The 26923-nt window shown below is 46.5% G+C and overlaps 1 protein-coding gene across 1 annotated transcript in view; it reads right to left on the reverse strand.

The window, feature by feature from the left end:
- IQGAP3 (IQ motif containing GTPase activating protein 3) overlaps positions 1-26923 on the reverse strand; it is a 313154-nt gene that overhangs the window by 100248 nt on the left and 185983 nt on the right. Inside the window, exons 28-32 of the mRNA XM_086947642.1 lie at positions 20948-21032; positions 16228-16460; positions 8152-8284; positions 7883-7985; positions 6912-7029 (exon numbers count right to left, since the gene is read on the reverse strand). Coding sequence (XP_086803768.1) covers positions 6912-7029; positions 7883-7985; positions 8152-8284; positions 16228-16460; positions 20948-21032 — 672 coding nt within the window. The remainder of the gene's footprint in view (positions 1-6911; positions 7030-7882; positions 7986-8151; positions 8285-16227; positions 16461-20947; positions 21033-26923) is intronic.

The raw sequence follows: 26923 nt of genomic DNA on the forward strand, positions 1-26923 counted from the left end.
ACCAGGTTCGAGTACTGGCATTGCCTCAACAGCCTGTGATTTTGGGCACCTCACCTCATCTCCCCGTGTCTGATTTCGTGATTACAAGCTGCTTTATGGTCTATCCTGCATGGTGTAAGTCTCGACGCTAATACGTTGTTGATTCAACACCATTGCTCGTGATTGAAACGGGATGTCCTTGCGAGGGGGTACCACTAGCCGAGCGCGCCTTACCCTCCCTGAACCTCCCGCCCGCATTCTTCTCCTAGAACGCTCTTTTTCTCACCTTTTTAATCCACCCCGACCCCCTGGTGGTGTCTATTACTGGTTGCCCTTAAATGTTTTCTTCCAGTAGCCAGCTGCCAGACTTTGCGCATACACTTTTATATTTTGTGGTCGCAGAAGTCTGTTGTATTGGGTGTTGTGGCAAAAAGTAGCATTTAGGGATGCTCGCTGTCGACAGTACAGACAAAACGGGTGTAGTCGTGCCATCATTTGATTATTTTAGTCACAAATTGCCTATGTGATTTTTTGTTTGTTTTTTTTGATTTAGTTATCAAATCTGGTTGCACCGAATGAGTTTTGATTGTGGTAGCTGCTCGTTTCCTGAGAACTTATTAAATAATGTTTAGGAACCATGTACTTACATAGAGCTTTCCATGTGCGTAAATATCTGGCTGTGGGAGTTGAATGGTTGTCACAGCCACAAACGTACTCACTTGTGGCTATTCACAAGCCAAAAATGTGTTCGGTGAAGTTTCTTTACAGTGGAAAATATATCCCTTGGAGAGGGGGGAGATAAACGCTAGCCGTTGTGTTTCCAGTTGTTCTGTGTTTTTTTTCTCCTCATGCTAGTAAATGTACGTGTATATTATCGTCGGGAATAAGGGAATTCAGAAAACCTTTTGAAGATGCACCAAGGTGGTTGCGACTGAAGTAGGTTTCAAGGCTCAAGTTGCAAACATTTTGAAAAGTCTGAACCGATACCGATGTAAACTCTACCCATGCCAAATGGCAGATGTACGTCTGTTTTTGAGACAGGCCTAGAATTGTTGTTTAGCGGTATGCAGGGAAATGGATTGACTGGGTGACTAATGCACCACACCTGAGCTTTGCGTCTGGAGTATTTCCGCTCATGGGTATAAACGTATGAATTTTGGGAATTCACGCACATTCCCAGCAGTGCACCTGGAAAAGTGGGCCAGTTTTCCACGCATATAACGGGGAATGTATTGTGACATTTGCTGTTTCCTTAATGCAGTGTTATACCGTGGGTATAGCCAGGGCACAAGTCGTCAAAAAAGAAGTGGGGGGACGCTGTCACCGGAAGTGACGTCACAACAGGAAGTGACGTCACGAAAGGTGCTGAGCTCCATGTCCCAGAGAGGCCAAATAGTGAAGTCCAGCTGTTTAGCAGGGGGGACGGCGTCCCCCTGGTAAAATAAGTAGGGGGATGCCATCCACCCGCGTGGTACCCCGACTCGAGCCCTCGGTATAGCACGGGCTTTTAGTGAGTCCGGTCACTCTGGGTCACAGACCCACCAGAAATTAAATAGTGAGCTTGTAACAGGTACCACCTGGGCCCGAGTCCATTTTCTAAACTTACGAGGCAAAACGCAAATCAATTTCTTGTGATTGTAAAAAAAAATGTTACAGTAATCCCCAATTTAGAGCGCTGGAATTGAGGCTAAAGGCAGTGCCAGTTTCTCACAGTGGCTATCATTGGGTCATAAAGGTGTTCAGAACACATGCTATGGCCTCTCTTAGGTAACACTGGGCAATGGCTGTGTGTGCCAGCTGTAATTGTGATTCTATGCAAAAGTGTTTGAAGGAGGTACACATTTCTGTTAAAATATTGGCAGAGAACTTTAAAAGAAAATTCAGTGCTCAGAGGTGAGTGGATGCGTTGTGGTGTGGGCGGATGCTGAAGAGGAGGAGGTGAATGGAAGTACAATAAGGAGGAGTGAGTGAAGAGGAAAGAGCCGAGGTGTGGAGGATTTAAAAAAGATGCAAGGAAGAAAAGGTGCCTCTAACAGAGGCTGTAGAGAAAGTGGCATGAATGGGAGTGAAGGGCTGATAGGGAGTGTCTGAGGTTTTGTTGTTACTCATTTATCTCCAAACTGCAAGAAAACATTGGCAATGCCAATGGGTCTGGCTTGCTTTATCTGGCAGACTGTTACTTTGAGATATGCTTGGTTGCAAAAGATGGAAGCTCAGAGGCATCACAATACTGGTATTGTGGCTCTCCATGGGAAGCATCAGAGTCTAGTTTACATTTGTTAAGCCACAGTCTTAATTCCATAGCCCAATGCTCTTGGAAATGATTCCTAGTTACCCTTCCTAGACCACATCCCTTTAAGAGACTCCCATCCTCTTACCCCAACATTTTTTCATACCACTTCCATCCTTGGAAATAACCCCACATTACGGCAATGGAGCTAAATTTGGAAATACTTTTTCACCTACCTTCCCCCTGGGAAAATCACTTTCCCTGCATGTCTACAATGTTCAATTTCCCTTCCCACTCTATGGACAGTTACTCTAATCCGGAATCCGGGTTTGAATGTTTCCAAGGTGGAAAGGGGTCTGAGAAGAGGTTGAGATAGTCACCTAAGTCACAAGTTGGTAGGTTTTCTCATATTCAGAAGAAAACCATGCCTTGACTCCCCACCAGCTCACACCTTCTTGCTCTGGTTTAGTGCTACATACTTGTTGGCAGCGGTGAAAATTAAAAGTCTTGTGTTTTTTTTGCAGAGCGAAGTTATTTTTCAACAACCAGCTGTTCCTAATGGCTGCTTGGGTCAAACGTTTGTATTTTTTGTTTGGCCCATCTTAGCTCACTGCTCAACACGGTAAAAACCAATAGGGAAAACAAACAATCTTTTCTGTGGCAAACCCTCCCTTGAGATCATGGAAAAATAGGCTGCTGTAAATATTGCACGGTTAATGGCTGTAGGTGTCTGGGAGGTTAAATATGTGTTGGGTTTAAAACCAGTGGCTTTCAAGTGTTTACGGACAGGTGGCTTTGTTACTGCCACCAGCACGTGCCTATTTCAATGAGGGCGACAGGCTCTGTTATTGTTAATAGTCTGGGAAGTAAACTTTCAGCGGACATCCCACTCGACACGCACATTGTTGTCAATGTATGGCAGGACTTTAAGTAATTAAAAGCACCACCACATCCACCACCACCACCACATCCACCACCACCACCACATCCACCACCACATCCACCACCACATCCACTACATCCAACACCACCACATCCACCACAGCCACCACCACATACAATGCCAATAGCTCTAACTTTTGCAAAGGCGAGACCGTTGCATTGTAAATGCTTGTTTAGCACTGGCGCAGAACGTTCGAAGCAGTTAAGGCGTTAAGTCCTTGCCTCCTTTATTTTCTATGGAAGGTGTTGCAGTACCTATGGGTGGCATTGTGTGGTGCTAGACTCACTCGAAGGCTGTACTGGAGCACATTTAACCTGTTTTGTAGCCTTCTGGTATGTATTGAGTTTAGAAGTTAGTTTGTGAATGAAATGGGATTACTCTACTGTGGATAGGTGTTTGCATTTGCACGTCCCTCCCTAAAGCACTCTTCAATTCCTCGCCCAAAACCCCTCCGTACTCTCCCTAAACCCCACCAATTTTATAGCAGAAATTCACAATTTTCCCTCCACTCTACTCAATCCTTCCCGCATTTGCTACTTAGTAGTCCACTTAATTGTGTCAAGATCACCCTAAAGAAAAGACAGAAGTGGAGATTTACACCTATATGTAGGTGAAAAGCATTTTTTAGTACGTCATTAGCATTATAGTTGTACTACTAATAGTGATACAAAATGCCATATGTGAATAGGACTCCATGGAAGGAAAGAAACCAAGCAAGTAATATTACATTTTTATTTCACTTTAGGAATGCTTGGTCATCAGCAACACCTGAGGAAATTGAAATGTTATTATCAGTCTCTTTCGCACCAAATTACATTTTGTTCTCAGTGGACGAAATGGCTTCAAGCACAAACAGTTTCTGGGAACACCTGAAACCTGTACACATCACGCTTCACCCTACACAGGACCATGGATCAAAGTCAAATAAATGCTGGCCAAATTGAAAAGGGAAAGAACATTGCCATATATCGGGATGTTGAAACAGAACTGTTTTAAAGGTCTGGGCTTGTGCTGTCAGATGCCCACAGCAGAGGCAGAGACATTAAAAAAGGTAAGAAATGTTTGATTCAGTAATGTTAACACTAGAGTAAAGGATTGCCTTGAAGGGGATATGAAGGTGATAGCGCTGTTGTATAGATAAATATTTGGAAAATTGATTTATGGAAAAATAAGACTACTTCAAAGTGTGGTCAAGATCAAAGCAGTCTAGGCTCTATAATACACACAGCCAACACCAGTCCTACAACTGTGCTGGGTGGAGGAAGGGATGAAAAGAAATTGAAATAACATTGGGTACTTTTACAGTGGGACCACACAGTAACCTTGAACTATGATTATTCATACAAAAAAATGTTTGTTTAATTAGTCACAATTTAAAGGACATAGAAGCTGATTGATACCTAGCTCTCCAAATCATGTTAGAGGATTGTAGGAAAGTGCCCCTTTTTGACATGGTCACCCTCACATTTTGGCTGTTATTTGGTGTGATTTTGGCTGTGTGATTTTGGCTGTGTGATTTTGGCTGTAAGTGCACCTGGTTCATGTTAACCAAGTCTCTAGTGCCAGATAACTCTCCCAAAACTGTACAAGTGTACCCCCAATTGGCAATACGTTTTGCACCCTCTGTAAGTCCCTAGTAAATGGTACTCCTGGTACCTAAGGCCTGAGGTACTGAAGAGGGTGCAGCACGAATTGTACCACTCTAGGGGACCCCTCACGAAACTCATGCAAGGTTGCCATAGCAGGCTGCGTGTTATGGTGCAGACAAAAGTTAAAACACTACCTGACACACCCCATGTGCCATGTCCCCTAAAACATGCATGTAGTATTTTGTCACCTCTACAGAAAGCCATACTGTTGCCCTAAGGCAAGGTGCTTAATGTTACATGTGAGGCCATACCTGCATGAGCAGATATGTCCCTGTGCTGCTCAGTTCCATTACTGCTGTTGCAAGTGAACAGGAAAGCCATTTTAGAACATGTACGGGACACTTGTGAAACCAAGTTTCCCAGCTACAAGATGGCTTCACTGAAAATAGGGATGTTCGGTATCAAACATCTCACATTCACAAAACCACCCTAAGCCCAGTGGTGGATTTGTGAACACATGCACACAGAGGGCACCTTAGAGGTGCCCCCTGAAAACCTGCCAGCCTCTGGTATGGTGGCTGACTGCCTCTGCCAGCCTGCCACCAGAGACAGACTTTTGACCTCCCAGTAGGAGGGCCTTTACTCTCAGGAGGCGAGAAACTAAGCCTGCACAGAAAGAGTGCCCTCCCCCAGGATGACCTAATGATTAGCACAGCTAAGCCGCCGAGCTTCAAAGAATCTCCCGCCTTTGAAATGCAAATCTGGCTCCCCTCACAGGAGAGGGGGCTGCACCACCCCACCCCTTTTTGGCCAGAACCCTTTGACACCTGGACAAGCAGGAAATTAGTTAGTCAGGTAGGCCACCCCCAGGCTAGTACACCCCTAAGGCGGTCAAACCTGATGTCAGTACGACTTTTCAGAAGAGCCCATCTTTGTGTTGGCACACTAGGAAACTCTGGGACAGGGTTATGCCCACTTCCCACAGGAACCAGTAATATAGGGGGCAGAAATCAGACGCTCGAGACACCACTGCACCAGTCGCTCCAAGCCACAGTTGAAGTGGGCCAACAGTGTCATTGTGATCCACCAGCTCTCCAGGGACAGAGACCACCATGGTTTCGCCCCCTGTATCGCAACTGCTTCTGGTAAGGAAAACCGACACCTAAAGATACTTCTCCACCCATCGCCCCTGGGCAGTGGGGAAGAGGACCAAAGGTGTCCCTACGTCCCCAAGCATCGTGATACCTGAGACCCCTGATTGGTTTAGCTCGACTGGCCTCCCAATCCGAGCCTACAGTCTCTTTATGCGAAGACTCATCCCCACAGAGTAACATTGGGCACCCAATGCTGTTTTGCACCCGGCCACCCGAGTGCCGCTGGTAGTGTTCTGCTGGTGCTGCCTTGGACCTTGCCCCTTCCCACTCACCTTAATTCCTGAAGATTGGTCCAGTTAAGTCGCTGTACTGTAACTGAATGCCGCATTGACTTTTCCTCCCATAATGCAATTTTTAGAAGCTGCATTCTTATCCTAAGTGTCAACTTTTTTAACTGAAAAGAGTTTCTATTAAAAAATGTACTTCTCTGAAAGAATTGCTTCTAGTGCCTAAACATACATAAAGATACGTGTTACTTTTATAAATTGGTGTGGATATCCTTATTGAGTCGTGAGTCATTTATTGACCAGTGTGTGTTGTTTCAGATGCCCTGCACTTCTCCAAGTTAAGCCTAAGACTGCTCAATCACACTACCCCATCGAACCGCACCTTGGGATTGCTAGACCAAATCCCTGTCCACTTATAAGGGACCCACTGGACTCTTTATACGATATATCTCACTTTGAAATATCATATAAAGAGCCAGCTTTCTACAAGGATGAGCCATCATTATCCATAACCCGAACAAATCAGCCTAGCAAATCCTTCAGACCAATAATGGTCCAACAAATGTGTTGGGTTCAGGAAAGTTTTTTTTATATATCATTCACATAAATAGAGCAAAACAAGGCAGGAAAGGAGAATACCAGTGCGAATAATGGGCAACCTGCACAATTGGTCAAAAAGAATTCTAAGCAGGCATGTCCTGCGTCCAGAATAATTATATCAGGTTCCTTTAAAAAAATCAGGGAGAGCAGGTGAGAGTGTGAGAACAAAAATTCCGAAAGAACACCAACCTTAGCAACAAACTCTTGGCATCAGTTTCCTCGCAATTGGACTCCATCATGTCAAACTTGTTAGTGAGAACAAGAGAAATCTCCATTTCCTCTTCACCAGAATTAAACGAGCCTTCTCCTGTAGCATTGTAAACACATGTAACATGAGGGATGTGTAGTATTTTTACAACCAAAGTAAACCATTAAATATCCTTCCCGTTTAGAGACAAAAGGACAGTTCTGGTTACAAAGTCCTGCATGCCAAACAATCCCAAACAAGCATTTCAGAAAGTTCCTTTGTTTAATGAGATGTGCTTGAGTGTTGAGAACTATTATGACATCTTTCACCACAAGGCCCCTTGAACAATGTTTAACACACAAAAAACAAAGCCTAAAGAACTCATCCCATCAAAGCACAGAGAAAAACTACTGTGGATTAATTTACAATTTAAAATTATGTCAAAACTGACACTTATTGGTGAAAGAATTGTATGACACTAAACAGCTGTGGTTCATTCAATCACTAATGAAGACTAAAGAGATTTTTCTTATTTTATAAATCTATTCTATTGACTTTTTCAGTATATTTTTAGAGCTTAGGTTTTGGCACTCATGTGGCATGGGGAGCTCCCAGAGATAATGGATTACATTCCGAAAAGTTTATAGAATTAACAGAGAAAGTCTTTGTATTTTGTGCTCAAACAGCACTGTTTTACCAACAGTTGTGCACACAGCGATATCTAGACCACAAACTGCACCACTGGTCTGATTTTTATACACGTTCCATGAAGCAAAAGTCTTGCAAAATTTCATACCAAATTTATTATTTTAGCCCAGATAGATTGTTTATTTGAGGAAATTATACATTTGTGAGAATCAGATGTATTAAGTCATAATTAGACAAGGACTCGAGCACAACATTATGGAAGAAAAACCTGATCACGTTTACTGGCAGGTAGTAGGTGTGCTCAGAAATTCAATTTCTTACATACCGATCAGAGACTGGACCGTGGGCAACTCCCCCAAATCCTCCAACAACTCATGCAGTGGGTCCCCATGGTCTGGAGAAATGGAGTCCTGGTGTTGCAGCAAAAGCTTTGGCGGGAAAGAAAGTGTGGTTAGAAGCAGAACCAGAGGCATCAAGTCACCAAATGACGAGTGAACCCATAATGCTAAAAATGTGATAGTCTAGACTTATAGGATACACACTGTATAAGCTGTATGTGCCAGGTGTGAGGCAATCTATGACCAATATTCATACCTTGTGAGTGTTAATGAGCTCCAAAACTGTCATGTAGATCACTGGTTTGATGACATTGACCATCTCGGAATATTCATCAACGTTGAAGCGATCTTCTGGTTCGGGAACAGAACATGCTGCTTTGATAAATTTCCTATAAACGGGTGAACATTTAAAAAGGTGGGATTTAGTATGTTTTTACTGGACAACTGCTTCTTAATATGCACAACTGTCCATCATTTTATCAACATCACTGTTCTGTGAATCAAAGAAAGCATGCATTACCAACATTGCCAATCTCTAACTCCGTGTTAGTCTTGGATAAACAAGGACAAACCACATTGAAATTCTGCTAAAACCACTGTTTAGAAGGCAAAAGGATGGCAGGAAATAGATGCTCTAAAAAGGAACAATATCAAAGTGAAGGGCACATGTGATAATTGGTTAAACTCGTTCTCTGCAGTTTATTTGAACAAAGCACCGTCACATGGATCAACATCCTCAAATAGGTCAAAACTAGCACTAATGCTAAAGTAGAATCTAGTGTTTCCCATAGGCAGTAAGCACTAACTGCATATCCAGAGTGTGAAGAATGTGCGGCCAGTACTATGAAGGTCATTCGGTCCATCGACTCTGGCTTGGGTTACTGGTCACTCACTATTTCACTTTTTTTATCTCTCTGTAGTGTACAACTAGTACAAGAAAGTCACCCATTGCCACTTTAATAGTGGTTAAAAATATAGTCATGTGGTCAGGCTATTCTTTTTCACTCTACGCACAAGTGCAAACATCCTTCGTAACTCCTCGTAACCCCCTTACCAATAGAATACACTTCGATCATCCCACCTTCAACTGTTCTGCATATTTTCCTTGAACGCCAACATGTCAAGCTCTAAAAGGGAGGTCTTTTAAATTTTAATCCTGTTTAATATTGCACCACAAAGTCACCCAGATGGTTTTCTCAAACTAGTAGTTTCCCTCTGTAGTGCCTTTTTGGCCATTGGAAGGTACGCCTACATGTTACGCTACTCTTGATGGCGAGATCTCAATTTAAAAGCAACACTCCAAACATAGATGTCATTTTAGGGCTTGGATACTTCATTAGGAGAATAGTTTGACGGCACAGACATTTCAACTTGCAACAGAGGCCAATATTGGCTTTGCTTTTAATTACAACCTCATCCATCTTCACTAATGGGCCCAAAACTTAAACTCCATTCACACCGAGTTTGTTCATCAAGGGCAAGCCTGACTTCAACTTATAAATTTGACTATTATCTTCATCCATTTGAATCTATAATAGATGCATTAATTGAGGCCTCATCCAGGGACCATCACCCTGCGCCTGGAACGACTCCTGGTGGCCCCCAGCCCTGGGCACCGCTCCCAAGCCAACAGACCACGCACGCAACCTGGGCTTCATCCTGGACTCCTCCCTCTCGATGACCAGACAAGTCAACGCCGTCTCCTCTTCATGCTTTCACACCCTTCGCATGCTTCGCAAGATCTTCCGATGGATCCCTACCGAAACCAGGAAGACTGTCACCCAGGCCCTCGTCACCAGCCGACTAGACTACGGAAACACCCTCTATGCCGGAACCACAGCCAAGCTACAGAAAAGACTCCAACGCATCCAGAACGCCTCCGCCCGACTCATCCTGTACATCTCCCGACGCAGCCACATCTCCGGCCACCTGAGGGACCTGCACTGGCTCCCCGTCAACAAGAGGATCACGTTCAGGCTCCTCACCCACGCACACAAGTCTCTCCACGACCTGGGCCCCAAGTACCTCAACGACCGCCTGACCTTCTACACGCCCACCCACCAGCTACGGTCTACTAGCCTCGCCCTCGCCACCGTACCACGCATCCGAAGAGCCACCGCCGGAGGCAGATCCTTCTCCTACCTGGCGGCCAAGACATGGAACTCCCTCCCCATCCACCTTCGGCTGACCCAGGACCACCTCTCCTTCAGGAGACAAATCAAGACCTGGCTGTTCGAGCAGTAGCGGACCCCTCCCCCCAAGCGCCTTGAGACCCTTCCGGGTGATTAGCGCGCTATACAAGTGTCATGATTGATTGATTTTTAATAAAAAAATGGAAAAGGGTTAATGTGTGAATTTGTATACATTTTAAAAATATTACATTTCCACTACCTGGCTTTGATAGTACAGCCCTATCTCAGAGAGACCCTGCCAAACTGGTACATTCTCTTTCCACGTTTTTCAAGACCACCGTGACCATTTGGCATGAAGCTGGCTTATTCTTCAAGGAAACATCCTGTGCTGTAACAGAATGTACTCAGATGTTCCTGGAGGTAACTGTAGGAGGGTGGATACCTGACTATGGTTGCCCCCAACTTTTTGCCTGGTGTTTTGCTGGTTTTCCGACTTAGCTGACCTGGGACCCTGCTATTCAGGGCCCCAGGCCTACTGCTCTCTCTGTAAAATGGATTCCATGTACCTTAGGTAGATATCTAATTGGATACGGAGTAACCTTATCAGTCCCTGTACAGTGTACCTTAGGTACCCAGGGCATAGGTGCACCCAGGGCCTACCAGGGGCTGAAGCATGTATTATGCCACCCCTGGCTGGCCATCCAAATCTGACACAACTGGCGGCACGACAGCTGGGGCAAGGTGGTGTAATCACCCTTTGCTTTAGATATAGTATACCTATATCTAACCCTAAAATGGACACATGTATTCCTATCAGTCACTCCTATGGTAGGCCTTAACAATCCTGAAGGCAGAGTGCTTGGAATTATGTGAGATGGTGCTCTGGCATGAGCTGAGCCCGTCTGCAGCTTGCCGAACCAAGTCCTAATAGCTGTTCCATGATAACGCGTACCATATACTCTTAAGTGCCTTATAATCCTCGCGGTTATTTGCCAACTTTGGTATCGCTTTATCAAAACATGTCGAGTAAGGTGTCATACGAATTGGAATACTAACCCCTCGCCAATTCTGGCGACGGGGTTAGCATTCCACCCTTCTAGAGGGACACGACATGTATGTAACTGTGAACCCCGGTTAAAGTTAACTCAAGCCTCAGCATCACAAAATGGATGCTGCCACCACAGACACAAGTCTGGCCTCCTGCTGCTGGGAGTCCTTCCAGCGAGGAGAGCTTGGACAAAGGGTTTCCTGTCAGGGGCGGTGCTAGCACCATCCCAGACAGGGTTTTGTGTATCCTAGGTAGGCAGGGCTGAATAGGAAGGTGACTGCAAGTGGCACCCCGGTGCTCACGGTGCATATGCCGGCTTGAACCAGTTCCAGGGGCACACCAGCCCCAACCCCAAGCAGCACGAGCACCGAAGTCCAGACCCCCAGCATCCTCCAGATCTGCGTGGGGCCCTTTTGCTTCTGTGTCGCTTGCCACGTTGTCCGGTCACTTGCCCGTTGGCTAGTGACCCTCCAGATGACGTCCTACGTTTGTTTCACCACTGGTCTAGCTCCTCTAGACTGGCCCTAGTCTCCTCCTGAAAGGGACCCTTCTCGGACCCTCCTGGTCCACTCCAGACGCCATTTTGTGTCGCCACGTGGGCTTGCCCTAGCCAAGGCTTGTTGCCACCTTCACCGGATCCAGCATCGCCAGCAGCAGACATCCGACGTGGGACAGCTCGCATACCTCCAGCCTGGTCGACATCAGCGCCCTGGTCCGTGCAGCAGCAGAATCCAGTGTCACCTCTTCGCCTGGCCGAGTGACCTCGTCCGGTGCCATCCTGGTGCCAACCTAGTCACTGGCTAGTGATTCAGAACTTGGTCCCCTCTGCTTACAGGTACTCTTCTTCACTGATCCAGTCCTTGGATCAGCCCGGAACATCTTCACTGGTCGCCTGCCAGCAACTTCCACTTCAAGCTCCTGGTTCGTCACGAGGATTCCCGACAACACTTGAACCCTATGCAGCCGCAGCCCCTGGGCTAGGTAAACCGAGTACCACGGTGGTCCAGCGTAGATCCACTCTCTAAGTGTCTAGATCCACTTTCGTTTTTGACCTACCTAGTCGGGTTCGCCCGAGAACACTAACTTTGCACTTACTAGTATCCATAGACTTTGTCCCGCATTACGCGTGAGAGTTTCCACTCTGCACACAACGTCCCTAGGCCTCCTGCTTCTAATCCAAGGTTTCAGCATTGTAGGCCCAGCGGTTCTAAAGCCTCAGAGTAGTACTTATCTGCTAGTAATTTCGCATTCCACTTCCATAGTATATGGTTTTTCGTGCCCCTCGGGCATTTGTGTAAATTGTGCGACTTTCAGTATTTCTTTAAGAGTTTTGTATTGTGCTTAGCACCCTGTCCTCATAAAGAGTCCAGGGTTGTTGTGTTATAAATAAATATCCTTTTATTTTCATAACAACTTGTGTGGTGTCCTTTCACTTGGTGTTCAAGGGGTATATGTGATGGTATAACAGCTGGCTTAACACGCCCTCTAGAGTTTAGCCTAAAGACTGCTCTTGTCCATGCTACTAGGATAGCTGGTCTATAAGGTTGACTTACAACCAATCATCAATAAGGGTCGTTTGGACTGATACATAGTGATCACTAGAATAGTGAGCACTGCATATCAGGCCAACTTCTCTTCTCACAGTAACACACAACCATCTTTAGGGGCCGGTCATTGCTATGCAAGCCTTTTAAGACTGCAGCTTTGGGGGTGGGGGGGGGTCAGGGGGGCTGTTTCCTCTAAATCACTAAACTTGCTTAACCAGGGTGGGTTTTGTGGAGTAGCTGAAGCAATGCAATAGAGGCCTTCATTCTCCAGGGCATTCTCAATACACAACATTTACCAAGCCTTGGTTGCAGGACAGCACAGGGCTGGATGCAATGGATGCAGACTGACTGGGTCATACACCTATTTTTCAGTTTTGTATTCCAAGCATTGAAGGAAGAGTAAGAACTGAAAAATGGTAAGTGGGAAAAAGCACTAGGGGTCCACAGGGAGTTGGAAAGTTTCGGAACTTACTAGCCCAGCTAGATCTGTTTGGATGGATCATACAAGTCTATCCTGTCCGCCATCGAGGGGAGTCCACTTCCTGTAAGACGAATGCATTTGTGATAGCCTGGAAAGGGTCCAAAGGAGACTTAATCTAAGAGGTCCATTTTCTCAGAATTAAAACACTTGATGCCGCCTATTCTTCCTGTGGAAGGACCAGAAGGGATGAGAGCAGTCACATACTCTGAAATTTGGTGCACCTCTGGTATCGGGGCAACCTCCAAACACAACTGATGTGCTCAGGCGTCTCAAGAGGTTTTCTTTGTGGTGGCAGCACATCTGTTTTCCTTTTCCCTCTTGTGATTCACCAGGACTGATTATGTTCCAGACACTGGGTTTTGGCTTTTTAATCGCAGAAAATTAATTGGGTGTTTTTTCTTTTGATTTGCACTGACATCATAGGTGCCTGGTTCAACCACAGAGAAGGAAGAGGAATCAGGACTGGTGGGACAGACCATCTATGGGAAGACCTCGGCTGGGCTGAAATGTGCAAGTCCCTGGAGCCACCAGGAAATGGATGTAGTCCCATCACCTCTACCAAGAGTTAAGAAACTTGCTTGACCTCTCTGTGCAATGGACATAAAGCACTGCTTTCCTAAGGAGACAATTGATAGTCTGGCTCAACCTTAGAGCACAACATTGGTTTAAGATGGCCATACTCAGAATGGGGAGCTGGCCTTGGATCAACAATGCAATGGTGCAGGAAAGAAGTTGGATCTGGATGGCTCCAAGGCATTTGCCTACCCATCCATGGACGACGACAATTAGATCCAGCTGAGACAAACAGTACCAAGGTGTAAGAGCGATATACCCATGTTACTCCAACCACTTGTGTAACAATAATAAGAGTGACTTGTACACGGAAACGGTCCCTGGGCAGGTGGGTCTGTATTTTGTGGCAAAAAAGGATGCTTAGAACACCCACTCTGTGGCGGAGACTTTTACTTCTTCTGAATTCTACCAAATGATTAACTTAATTGTCTCCCAGGGAAATAAGTAAATACATAAAAACCTGAAAGCTATAGGAGGAAGTGGTGTCACAACCTCTTGCTATATGTCAATAAGATAAGAGAATCCGGTGCCAATCCACATTTCTCTACCAAAAAGATGAACTGGCAAGGGAGTGCACAGGTGCAGGAAATGGGGCAATGGTCTGAATGATCAGAGATTAAGTTACTGGTCTCGAAACCATGAGGCAAGTTATGCAAACTGGGGCGTATGTGAGAGAATCAGTAGTAAAAATACTGTTAATTCTTCAAATTAATGAAAGCATTTACAGGGCTCAATCTTAACGATCCAGAAGCAAAGATATTTTTATCAATCACATCCATAATAGTCAACTGCCTAGCTGGGGGTAAAGTGAGATTGCTTTAGGTCTTCCTTGGTGTTTGCTGCAGAAGGGAGTCAACAGCCAACTGATTTCTTAGATCGAAGGGATAACCCATCTAGGACTGAAGATTCTTAGCAGATACCATGAAATAGCAGTTACAGAAGCAGGCTTCTCAGCATTTCCGCTTTGGGTCTTGAAAGCCTCAGCAAAAAGAAACGGTCTTCTACAAAAAACACATGAAACTATGAGCGGAGCAATTTAAAGGGTCATACTGGGGTAACACCATAGTGAAAGATGGCTCCTTAATGACAGCAAACTTCAGATGCAGTAGTTGGCAGAACATTATCTTCCAAAACATGTAGTGCACTATCCAGGTCACTTGCTTACTGCAAGTCTTACCTACTTCACTGAATCACAATCGTCTTTCTACTTTCCCTTGTGTTTAGTCCACAGATGTTTTCGTTTACCAAAATGCATATCCCAACCGTGACAGATTTGGAAACAGGCATTACATTTTAGACTGGGGTTTAAATTGGGCAAAGAACATTGCATCACTGTAGGCCACTGGATAGACATCATCACTACATGGCTTCAGGGAACCAGCCTGCCCACTCATGTAACCTAGGCTTAGGAAGATCCTCTGTAGCAGCTGTTGTGATGGCTTGACCAGCTCCCTATACTTTAAGGCAGAGGCTCAGACATACCCTGCGAACTTCTCAACTGAAAATGTGTGCTGCTGTGACTTCCAATGCCCAGTGCCACACATGCACAGTGCATGTCCACCTTCTCAAACATCAGACTGCTGAAAGAAATAGTTCAGTTTCGAAAGAATCAAAATGTGCAACTACTATTGCCACAGACCCCACAGTCACTTGAAAGTCCAATTGACAAAGCAACAGACTATGAACTGGCTCCAAAAGTAGTTTTGGGTAAAAAACGTCAATCAGACTTCTGCTCGCAACCACTGAACAAAGAAAGAGACCTTTCACTATTTTCCAAAAAATGACAATGACTAGAAGATTATTATTGTCAATGCCCGCCAAAAAACTACATGGAAGTCCAAATAACCGAGCAAACAAGAAAAAGGGATTGAGCTAGTTCGGATCGGAGAGTGCGATCTTGACGGCACGCCATCACATGCTGTCCCTGACATTAATGTGAAATGTAGGATTATAGGTGGCCTCGTAACAGAATGCACAGAGTTGCCAGTGTCCCAGCCTATGGTTGAGGATAGTTTTTTTTTGACTAGTTATAATAATATTCAATGTTTCTGAGGCTAAACGGGACTTCAAAAACAACCTAATTAATGCATCTTTAACCCTAACAGGACTTGATTATAAATTGTGCAGGGACCAAATCCCTTGGTGTCAAAGGAGTACTTTTGTGGAATCTTATACAAGCTAGATAACATGTGCTTTTATCAGAATCTTATGGTAACAAGTCACCTATATCGCAAGCCCTGCAGTTAAATGTCTCGAGCCCTTTAAATCAACTTCAGAGGAGCTGGATTTCTAGATGAATTTTCAAAACCATAATCCAACCAGAATGTAGTCCAAGCCACTCCAATTTGGTTGACTACAGAGAACTCTTTAGGCTAGAAATGTGTATATCTAAGTAATAAGTCCACTTTTGTGAAGAAAAATGGTCACTGTATTAAGAAGGAATGAGACAAAGAACCTTTTGTAGGTTTTAAAATCACAAGCGCCCCACTGTAAGATCCCGCTCATTAAACGTAAATGAAATAGAAAGATGCAGTTAAAGAAAGACACAAACCTGAATTTCCAATGAGTTTCTGCCAGATAATCATTTACAACACCTAGGTGAGAACTCTCCCCTTCAAACATCTTGTTGGACACGGCATGTTGCAGGATCTTAGCAATGGAGCCCAAATTCCGGCGGTGATCAGGATGCAGAGCTCCTCCAGCTGACATGTCTATGATATCAAAGGCATCGGGGGCAACAACTGCTGGGTTCATAAAACGGTAATACAGCAGGTTACCCACAATCTGTGAAGAAACCAGTATTTAGAAGATAATATAGTATGCACACTGGAAGTGTCCGAAAGAGGAGGGTTAGTAATCTCGAGAATCCTACTTGTCCGAAAGCCTTTGTATATAGGGGAAGAAACAAACGTCACCTGCTCTAGTTTTCCATTAGGGTAATATTCACTAGATTCATGAATGCAGTGCAGCTCTGACTGTCCTTTAGGCCCAAAAAATCTTTTTTAGTTAGTGCATTTAAAATTCTTATAATGTGATCCTATTTTAAAACAGAAAAAAAATATGGATTGACAGCGAAGGTTTAAATGAAGAATACCTACACTACGCATTTCAGTTCCCAGAAGAACAAAGCTTTTACATCTGACTGACAGTTATTTTAGATGACAAAAGGAGTGGTTCTTAACCTTTTGACTTCTGTGGATCCCCACTGACTCTATACTGGAATCCGGGGACCCCAGGGAGTAATTATTATAAACTGGGGACCCCCGGCTTAAGCTATTTCCATGATTTGAACTTTAAAACAATACAAATATACACCAAACAAATGCTCAGATATTGAAATATATTGTTTAATTCACGCAAATGTTGAAAAAGTTCTCACAATGTCAATAATGCTTATATATTTGTATGTACTTCATTGATTTTAATGTATTCATTTTAATATTATTTAATTTGGTAGCACAATTGCAGACACCCTAAGTAGGCCTTGCGGGCACATCGGGGTCCTCGGACAACATGTTAGGAACTACTACATTAAAGTATTAAGATCTTATAATGCGCCATCATTTAACCACACTCATGGTTTTTCTGGTGAGGAAAGCTAGGTATTCAGTTTAATTTAGTGAAGATGCTACGATGTAGAAAAAAATACTTACTACCTAGCACGTAGTCCTGGGCCTTAACTGATGGTTGTGAGCAGTGAATTGAATAGCCAGCCCCACCACCTGAAGCAGGCAACAATAGAGTAGTGTTTTTACTCTATAAAAAAGACTTTGAACCCAGTGAAAAAACTTTGGAATAGAATTAAAAAAAGACAGACCACTAGGACCTCCATCTTGGGCTGTAGCCGCTCCAGTAAAAAAAACAAAAGATTTTTTAGGAGAAAAAAAAAATATTTTCGAGCTATTATCTTGCCACCTCAAGGTCCTTGTGTAGCGCGTTTTTATTCTTTAAACCATGACCATAAAACGACAGCATATTGTCATATGATTAATTCACACATTCAAAAAAAAAAAATCACATTACGACTGTTTGGTGAGAGAAAATTACATTAGTGCAACCTTGAAAAAACTGTAATAATGAAATAGTTTGAATACAGGCTTTTAAAAACCATCAGTGAATAGAGCATGTTGGAAAATCCAGACAAAGGTTGAGAGTGTAATCTTTATAACATGTACATATTCATTTGCTTCCAAATGCTTTGTAATGCCTCCAGAAAACCCCAGGATTTAGAGTAGCTGCAATTCACTCAATCTCAGAGTAATCGCTTGTACTGTCATCTCCACTAGGACTCCAGCATTGACCAGAGGATGTGAGCAAAGATTGAACCAAGTCTTAAACTATATGGTCAAATGCTGATGACCACCTCAAGAAAGCCTTTAACCACAATGCCTTCTAGGCAAAAAGACAATATATGCACACACTGTTAGTGTCAAGTAGTTTTTTTACAGCTTTACTTTTGAAGCAGATTAGCCTATTGTGCTTCATTTTTAATTCTGGTTAAAGGTGCTTTAGCGTTCACATCCCAAATGCATACAAAATTAATAAATATGCTCTATCAAAACAATGTACCTGTGCAAAGTATAGGAGACTGTATTCTCTACAATATACCATTTCATTCGCACCAGCAACTACCTCACCACCTGCATTTAATTGACTCCCACTGTTTCATGCTCTCAAGTTTAGGAAATACAACCGTGGGAGTAAATATTTCAGCAACAAGACAAAGGACGTTAGAAGTTTACTTGAAATTCATGAAAAACACTTCTTAAAAACTAAAGGGGGGGTCATTACGATGGCGGGCGGACCAGAGTCCGCTTGCGATTGTGGTGGGAATCGGGACTGCCCATCATACATGTGGCGGTCCCGCACACCTAATTAGGATGCAACCGCCACCATGGTGGTCGCATTTTGCACTTTAACATTGCAGCAGGTGCTGCTGACTGGAGCACCCGCCGCGATGTTAAAAATGCATGTTGTGCATTTCACTGCACTACGTGGGAGGCACCACACGGTGCCTGCCACTTGGTGCAGTGAAATGTATGGGGGTACCATGGGTACCGCCCCCAATGATCAAACACCACACCCAGACACAAGAGGGTCCCGCAAAGGGCCCCCAAAACCAATCCGTGCCAGCCTTTCAACAGCGGTTTACCCGCCACGGATAAACTGGCTGTATCCAGCATCCTAATTTGGCGGACTGAGCCTGCTAGGCACAGCCACAATTTTAAGGATGCAGACCGCTCCGCCAGGCAATCGGAACGATTGCCTGTGGCGGTCCTGTGGCAGACTGTCTGTATCCCCCCACTACCGTAATGTGGTGAGGGAAAATTGCGGTCCGGTGGTGGAAGGCCCGCCACGCCATCATAATGACCCCCTAAGTCCTCAATTTTGATAGATATGATAAACAGGCTGATGCTAAGCAATTTGCTTTGTTAAAGCCCGAGCATATACAAAGCAGTTTCCAGCACTGAAGACACGAAGGGCCTAATTATGATGCCGACCTCTGGTCGCCGGTCCCAACCGCAGAATTACAATGCGACCGCACATGGTGCGGTCCCATACTCTCATTTCCCCATGGGAGCTTGTGCTGCAGCCGTAAACCGGCCGTAGCACAAGCTCCCACAGGGAAATAAGAGATTGTACTCATCCCTGCACCGCGTGGCAGGCATCTCAGGGTGTCTGCAACACAGTGCAGGGATCAACACGGTGGCATCATAGGTGCCCCCTCAGCCCCCAACCGAAGGTCGCAGGGTGAAGGGGGCCTGCTAGGAGCCCCTAAACTCGCTTTCCGACAGGCTATCCATGTTGGAAAGCCCGGCATGGAAAGCCTGTCGGAAACCGAGCATTGTAAGCCCAATGGCAGAAACCTAGTCCATTTGGATAACAGGCCGGTCTCCGACTGGCCGATAGGCTCAAGGAGCCCGGTGGAATCCAGCCAGTTTCAATTCCAACAGCCTACATTGAAATTAGGCGGTCGGAATTGAAACCGACAATGTTGGTCGGAGGCTTTCCGACAGACATCGAAATAGAGCCCCAAAGTTGTTAAAGGACTGGTAACCATTGACTCAAAAAAATATGTAGCCACACCTGAACCCACCAAGGGCCCAACAGCATCTGTGCAACTAATACAAATGGATGAACTCAAACCTCAATTCTGAAGGTGGATTACCCAGATGACACAATAACTCTCACATCAAGTTGAGAGAGAATGTGTGGAGTATAATCCCCTCAGCAAGGGTCATGCAACAGTACTCGCCATGATAAAACTGCTAAAAACTCAAATTAAGGCTCTCAAAACCTCCCATGACTCTGTTCCATAATTTTTTTTTTTTTTAAATACAAAAATTCCAGGAACTTTTTTTCCACCATGCCAAAGCAACTCGATTCAAGAAGACTTTGAACGTGAAAGACTCAGTAGCCAGATTGATTCTGAAAAGCACAGCACGGACAGACGGATATAGATTCTCCTTTATATGATATTGTATCAGTAAACAATCTTACATCTATCACTATGACCAGTTAAAACAAAAAATATACGCTCCGAAATATGAAGCAAGATGAAGGACAGTGTTGATAATCTAGCATGTATGCCATAAAGTAAGAATTAGTTGGAAAAGTACCCAAGGGAGGTGTTTAGGATTTGAAATACTTTAGTTTTAAAGAGGCAGTTTGGTATTCTCGCTATTTATATAATGTAATATTTTTGTTTGTTTGTTGCACCTTGAAACAGTTCTTAAGGTATTGCTGCACATGGCAAATAATAAAAAGAAACTGTAACCTTAACATTTCTTTTTTTTTTTTTTACAGAGTGACCATATTGTAAAGTGCCAGAGGGAAAATAGGATGAATAAGTTATCACACACGCCAAATGGCTATACACAGGGCACGTGGGAGCTGTTTAATGCGCATTCTGTATTTTAAGTTACAGGTGGTTACTTAAAGGGTACCAATTGACTTCTTGGATATTTTAAGGGTGCAAAATAATTCTTATTGGAAGTCATGAATATTTCAGTCACGCAAGTCCCTTCCCCAACATAATATATGGTTTCTTTACTCGTTAGAAGGCATTAGAAACTATGCGACTCATGAGTTACTAGATGTATAGATTCTAGAATAAAACAATCTTGAGGTTAGATTTCATGTTCAATTTAAGATTAACAGTTTGAAAAAGTGTATTTGTATTTACAAAGTTAAAACATTAGATTCTTTAGGACAAGTTCCAAATTTCAAGATCTAACTGTGCAAGCAAGATGTGCAGAAGCTTTACGTACCTTGTGAATGTCTTCTTCTGCAGCATCTGGGAACTTTTCAGTCAAAGAACTCTTCAGCACTTTAGCAACATACCGCATCCCATACCTAAAGTAATACAGCATGGCTAATGATTAGAAAGGCTGCTGTTAAACCTGGATAAACATTTATTTGGTGAACTTGGCCAAGACTAATGCAATTATAAGGCCACATTTTCCACACACTAAGGATTGAGAACCAAAAGATGTCAGTGTGCTACAGCTCATGCTACCGATTTCTGGAAAGGTCCCAATTGACATTGAACTCTCTTTGTATGTTATGGATGGTTACCCTCAGGTAACATATTTTCCAAAACACACAGACTTGCTGCAGATCCATCTTTTGAAATATCTCCTAAGCATCAGACTAGATTTGAATATTCCTTAATCTTTATTCAAGAAAGTGTATCTACGTGGTTCTAACGTGAAGGTCGCACAGTCACAAAAGCATTACTTCCAAAATGACCCCTTTAATATGTGGCACATCCATGGCACACAGGTTTATCTAATTTCCCCACTCAACAGGAAAGTGTAAACTGAACAGAGCGAAGTTTCCCCTAAATTTTATCAACCATCTTCGGTGGTGGGAAGGATGAAGACACATCTAATCAAAAACAAAATATTAATCTGCAGCAAACCTAGGAATACTTCTTGCAACTAATTGTCAATCTTAATTTAATTAATTACGTTTAACTCCTTGCTTCATAAGCTAAAAAAAGGAATAGCGTATAAGGATAAAAAGATAGATACAAAAATAACACAATTTGAAATAAAATAGTAATTTTAATACTAAACAAAATAATTTTAGCTACAATAAAAACCAACCATTGGGCACTGCAATATCCCAAAAATCTGACTTCTCTTACAAGGACTAAACAATCCAGGAGTATGAAAATGACATTTCATAAACAAGGTTGACGAGTGCCATAACCTTCGTTTAAAAAAAAAAAAAAGCTGTGGGCTCTTGCAACAAATACAGAAAATGTATAATGTAATGAGCATAAGCAATATTGATTAGGTTCACTAATAGCTTTCAAAAGGCCACTCACCCACAAAGCCCTGGCCTAATGCCTAAGCTCTTGTTAAATATTTCTGCTCCATGACTTCTACCAGACAGATGAACCCAATTCCAACATTAGGCAATTTTTTTTTTCATTTAAATTTGACGAATCGGGGGGCGTGGCCAAGATGGCAGGGTGAGCGGACGCTTCTTCCCGCAGCTCCTCCGGCCCGGCTAGGCTCGAGCCCTTTTTCTTCAGCTTCTCTCCCCCCGCTGATGCTCAGCGGCTGAGAGGAGTGTGGCGGAGAACCTGGTGCACGCATTGATGCTACTTTGGCCCTGATCGCTCCGGTGGAAGCACCTCAAAGGACCGATTGAGGATCTCGAGACGACGGAGCGCCTGGGAGGCGGAGCAGATCGGAGTGCTGTCCATACGCCTCGGCTGGGCCTAGTGCTGAAAGTTGGCGACCTGGTGTGGAGGCTGTCCCGGCGCTCGACGGAGGTCGAAAGGAAGCTATCAGCTGGGTGGCCCACTACTCGGGGGCCCCCGAGTGCGTGCCGTGGTGCTTGGACTTGAAGCGGTGGCCTCCCCCCATGGCGGGGACCCCGGTCCCGGGGTTGGAGGATGATCGACTGGAGATCGGAGCCGGATTTACCAACTCTTCTAAATAACCGGGCGGCCCTGGCGGTAGAACTTTCCCGATTGCCTGGCTTCTGGAGTGGCCCCGGTGGCATCGCTGGGCTCGGGTGATCTGCTTAGCCCCACCCGACCGCCATTTTGTCTCCGAGGGGACGGTGTCGTGGGCCTCCCACGGAGTCTCTTGGAGGCAGTTTCCTGCACCCTTCACCTCTGTGAAGCTACCCCCTTCGGCGGAGCGCACTGGCCGGGGTCCCCCCAGTACGGCCCCCGGCTGATATCTCGATTGGGTGCCCACGGCTTGTTGGGACTGGACTGACCCGCCATTTTGTCGTCTGTGACGCAGGTCCCCGGTTTCGACGGGAGCTCCTCATAGCGGGTCCTTGCTAGTTGTTAGACGTTCCCCGGAGGGGTCGGGCCCGTGCCCATTCTTCGGTTGAGAGCGCCCAGGATGTCTGGAAGAGGTGGTTCGAGGAAGGGGGACCGCACCCTGCCGGATATCCTTGGCAGGGCCCAGCAGCAGCGGGACAGAGCACAGCCGTCGCCGGGGTCCTCTCGGGCCTCGGCAGACGCGCCCTGGGGAGAACCCCCTGTCACGAGATCTTTCATGGAAGAACTGTTCAGCTCACTTAAGGAGGACTTCCAGACGCTGAAGCGGGAGGTGGCCAGTGAAGTCCGTGAGGTCCGCAGAGAGGTGGAGGGCCTCGGTGAACGGGTTGAGACGGTGGAGACGGCGGCCCAACGCCGGGACGACGAGATTGTCCATTTACAACAGGACGTTCTCAGTCTCCGGGAGCAATGCGTTGAACTCCAGGCCCACTCCGAAGACCTGGAGAACAGGTCAAGGAGGAATAACATTCGAGTACGGGGTGTACCGTCTGCGGACGAAGGGGCTGACCTGGCAGGACTTGTTCCGGGAGATCCTGGGAGAGGCCGCGGACTTTCCTATCCGCATTGATCGAGCCCACAGGGTTGGCCGACAGCGTCAGTCATCGGCGCCCCCGCCGGACATTTTAGCTTTCCTGCCTGACTTCCCACTGAAGGAGCGCATCATGTCTGAAGCCCGTAGGAAACAACCACTGACTTTCCGAGAGAGGCCTGTGGCACTCTACCAGGATTTGTCCGCCATCACGCTGCAGAAGCGCAGGTCCTTTAGGATTGCTACCGACCTTCTGCGCGAACATGAGACACCGTACTCCTGGGGGCACCCCTTCCGCTTGATTTTTCGCTGGAACTGAGTGCTTCATCAGCTACGCTCCTTGCAAGACATCTGCGGTGTCCTGGGGCTCACGGCTACAGAGGAGGATGGAGCAACGCCGACCTGGAGGCGCTCGGAGAGAGGGGGCCGACGGGGATCGACGAGAAGACGATCAGCGGCGAGCGCTGGGCGTCCTGATTCACCTACCATCAGGGCGGACATGGCTAGTGCCCTGAGAGAAGCGGCCAGGGACTCGGCCGACTCCAACGGCGTTGCCATGACGGCCTAGATTCACTCCGGGGGGAGATGGACATAGCTTCTTCGATGCCAGGTTTGGGGCTGGGGGGGGGGGTCGGGGGGGAGCGGGAGGGAGTGAGTGGCCGGACGTCCACTTTCACTACTTACTACAGACTTGTCCGTTTTGGGGCTTGACTGGGACAATGGGTTGTTCGAGTTGGCATTTGCCTGGTTACCACTGGTTTGTTTGGGGTGGGGTTGGGTGTTGTTCTAGGGTTGGGAAAGTCCCGTCCGATGTTGTCCGTGCCCACGCTTGGCCTATTCTGGCCTGTCCCGCGCTGCTGCCCCGCGCCCCCCCCCCCCCTCTGGTCCCCTACCCGCAGCATAGCGTTCCTGGTCCCTGGGAGACATGTCGTCCCTGAAGGTGGCGACCCTTAATGTTAAGGGCCTGAATAATCCTGTCAAGCGCAGGGCGATTTTGTCTCTGCTTGAGGGGACGCAGGCTGACATCTGCCTCCTGCAGGAGACCCACTTATTGTCCCGTGACTGCCATAGATTGCGCTCTGCTAAGTTCCCCACCCAGCTTTTCTCCTCTGCGGCGACCAAAACCGCGGGTGTGGCCATTCTCATAGCGAGCTCCTTCAGGGGGGAGGTGCTGTATAAATATGCTGAACAGAAGGGGAGGCTTCTGGCATACCGCCTCCGCCTGGGGGGCATATCGTTTACAGTTGGTTCTGTCTATAGCCCGAATGACCACCAGGAACGCTTCTTGGACTCAGTACTGGTGGATGTCACTGCCTCTCCAGATCGACATGTTATTCTAGGGGGTGACCTTAATATCGTCTTTGACTCAACATTGGATAGGTCGGCACAGCGGTTTCCGCAGACTGGAGAACTTTCCCAGGCTGCGAAGGCCCGGATCGCGGACATGGATTTACACGACCTTTGGCGCTCAATGCACCCTACAGATAGGGACTACTCCTATTTCTCGCATGCGCACCGAACCTACGCGCGGTTGGACTATCTTTTGGTTAGTGGGCCGATACGCGCCGCTGCTACGGCGGCGGACGTTGGGGTCCTGACTTTGTCTGATCATGCGCCGGTTATTGGTGCGTTTGCGTGGCCGGCGGCCTCCCCCTCTCGGGGGGTGTGGCGCCTTAGGGACACCCTTCTGCACAAGAAAACTGTGGTGAAACGTATTGAGGAGGTCATACAGGACTACCAGACACATAATAGTAATTCGGACACTTTGCTAGCGACACAGTGGGCTGCATTGAAGGAGGTTCTTAGGGGGGAGTTCATCTCCATCTCCTCAGCGGAAAATAGGGAGCGGCAACGGAAGAGGGATGAGCTGACTACTCAGGTTCGGGAGCTCGAGCAGGTCCACCGCCGTACGTGCGCCCCGAGGGTCTGGAGGCAGCTGAAGGCGGCAAGGAAGCTCCTGTCGGCGCTGGACCTGGACAGGGCGGAATACGCTGCGTTACGTTTGAAGCATGCCTTTTATACAGGGGGGGACAGATGCGGCAAGCTCCTGGCGCATAGGCTCCGAGTTGCGCAGCAGCGTAACGCCGTGAAGGAACTTTTGGGTACAGACGGGGTGGCCGTTTCCGGGGATGCGGAGGTGGCGGAAACCTTCTGCAGTTTCTACGAGGCGCTATACGCTGGGGAGCCCTCCTCACCGCGGGAAACCGTGGAATATCTAGAGTCGGTGGCCCTTCCGGCGCTGGACCCCGCTCAGGCGGAATATCTTGAGCGTGATATTCAAGTTGAGGAGGTGATTTCCGCTATAGCTAGACTTAAGCACGGGAAGGCCCCGGGTCCGGACGGTTACACGTCCCTGTTTTAAAAAACCTTTTGCCCGGTTGTGGCCCCTGTCCTAGCTCGGCTATTTAACTCCTTCTCCGACCCGGGAGCCATCCCGCCGGACCTCCTGAGGGCGACGGTTTCGGTGATTCCGAAACCCAGGAAGGATCGGGCCTTATGTGGCTCGTATAGGCCCATTTCGCTCCTAAATGTCGACCTCAAGCTGTACACGGGGATTCTAGCGTCCAGGCTGGCCCTGCACCTCCCGGTCTAGTTGAGGCGGACCAGGCTGGTTTTGTACCCGGCAGGCAAACTGTCGACAACACTAAGCGGGTGACGCACATTTTGGAGAAGGCCTCGCGGATCCCGGGTGAGCGGATGTTGCTTGCGGTGGACGCTGAGAAGGCCTTCGATAGGGTTCATTGGCCGTACCTCGAGCTGGTTCTCAGGAAACTGGGAATCGGTGATAAATTTCGTTCGATGGTTTTCAACTGCTATAAGTATCCTTCAGCGTCGGTACGAGTCAACGGGTGCAGCTCCCGCAGTTTTGCAATCGAGCGCGGCACGAGGCAGGGGTGCCCCCTCTCTCCACTCCTCTTTGCTCTCTACATGGAGCCGTTCGCCCAAAGGATCCGCCACAACCCGGATGCTATCGGGATCAAGATGGGACAGTATGTCCATACGGTCAGCCTCTATGCGGACGATGTCCTGCTGACCCTGGATGACCCCAGGAGGTGCCTTTTCGCGCGTGGCCGGCTTCAAAATGAACATGAGCAAGTCGGTGGCTTTAGATGTGTCCTTGGCTACGGACACTAGGCGGGACCTTCAGCGACTCTTCCCCATGCAGTGGTCATCGTCCCTAGTACCATACTTAGGGATTCTGCTGGCGCCCACGTTGCCAGCGATGGCGACGGCCAATTACGCTTCTCTCAGTAAAAAGATCAAGGAGGAACTCGGCCGCTGGAGTAAGGGCCTGCTATCCTGGCTAGGCAGGATTGCGGCGGTCAAAATGACGGTACTGCCCCAGATACTATATCTCTTCCGAGCTTTACCTCTCCAGCCTCCAGTGGGCTGGATCAGACAAAC

Source organism: Lissotriton vulgaris, chromosome 12, assembly GCF_964263255.1.
Source record: "Lissotriton vulgaris chromosome 12, aLisVul1.2, whole genome shotgun sequence".
Taxonomy (NCBI): Eukaryota; Metazoa; Chordata; class Amphibia; order Caudata; family Salamandridae; genus Lissotriton; species Lissotriton vulgaris.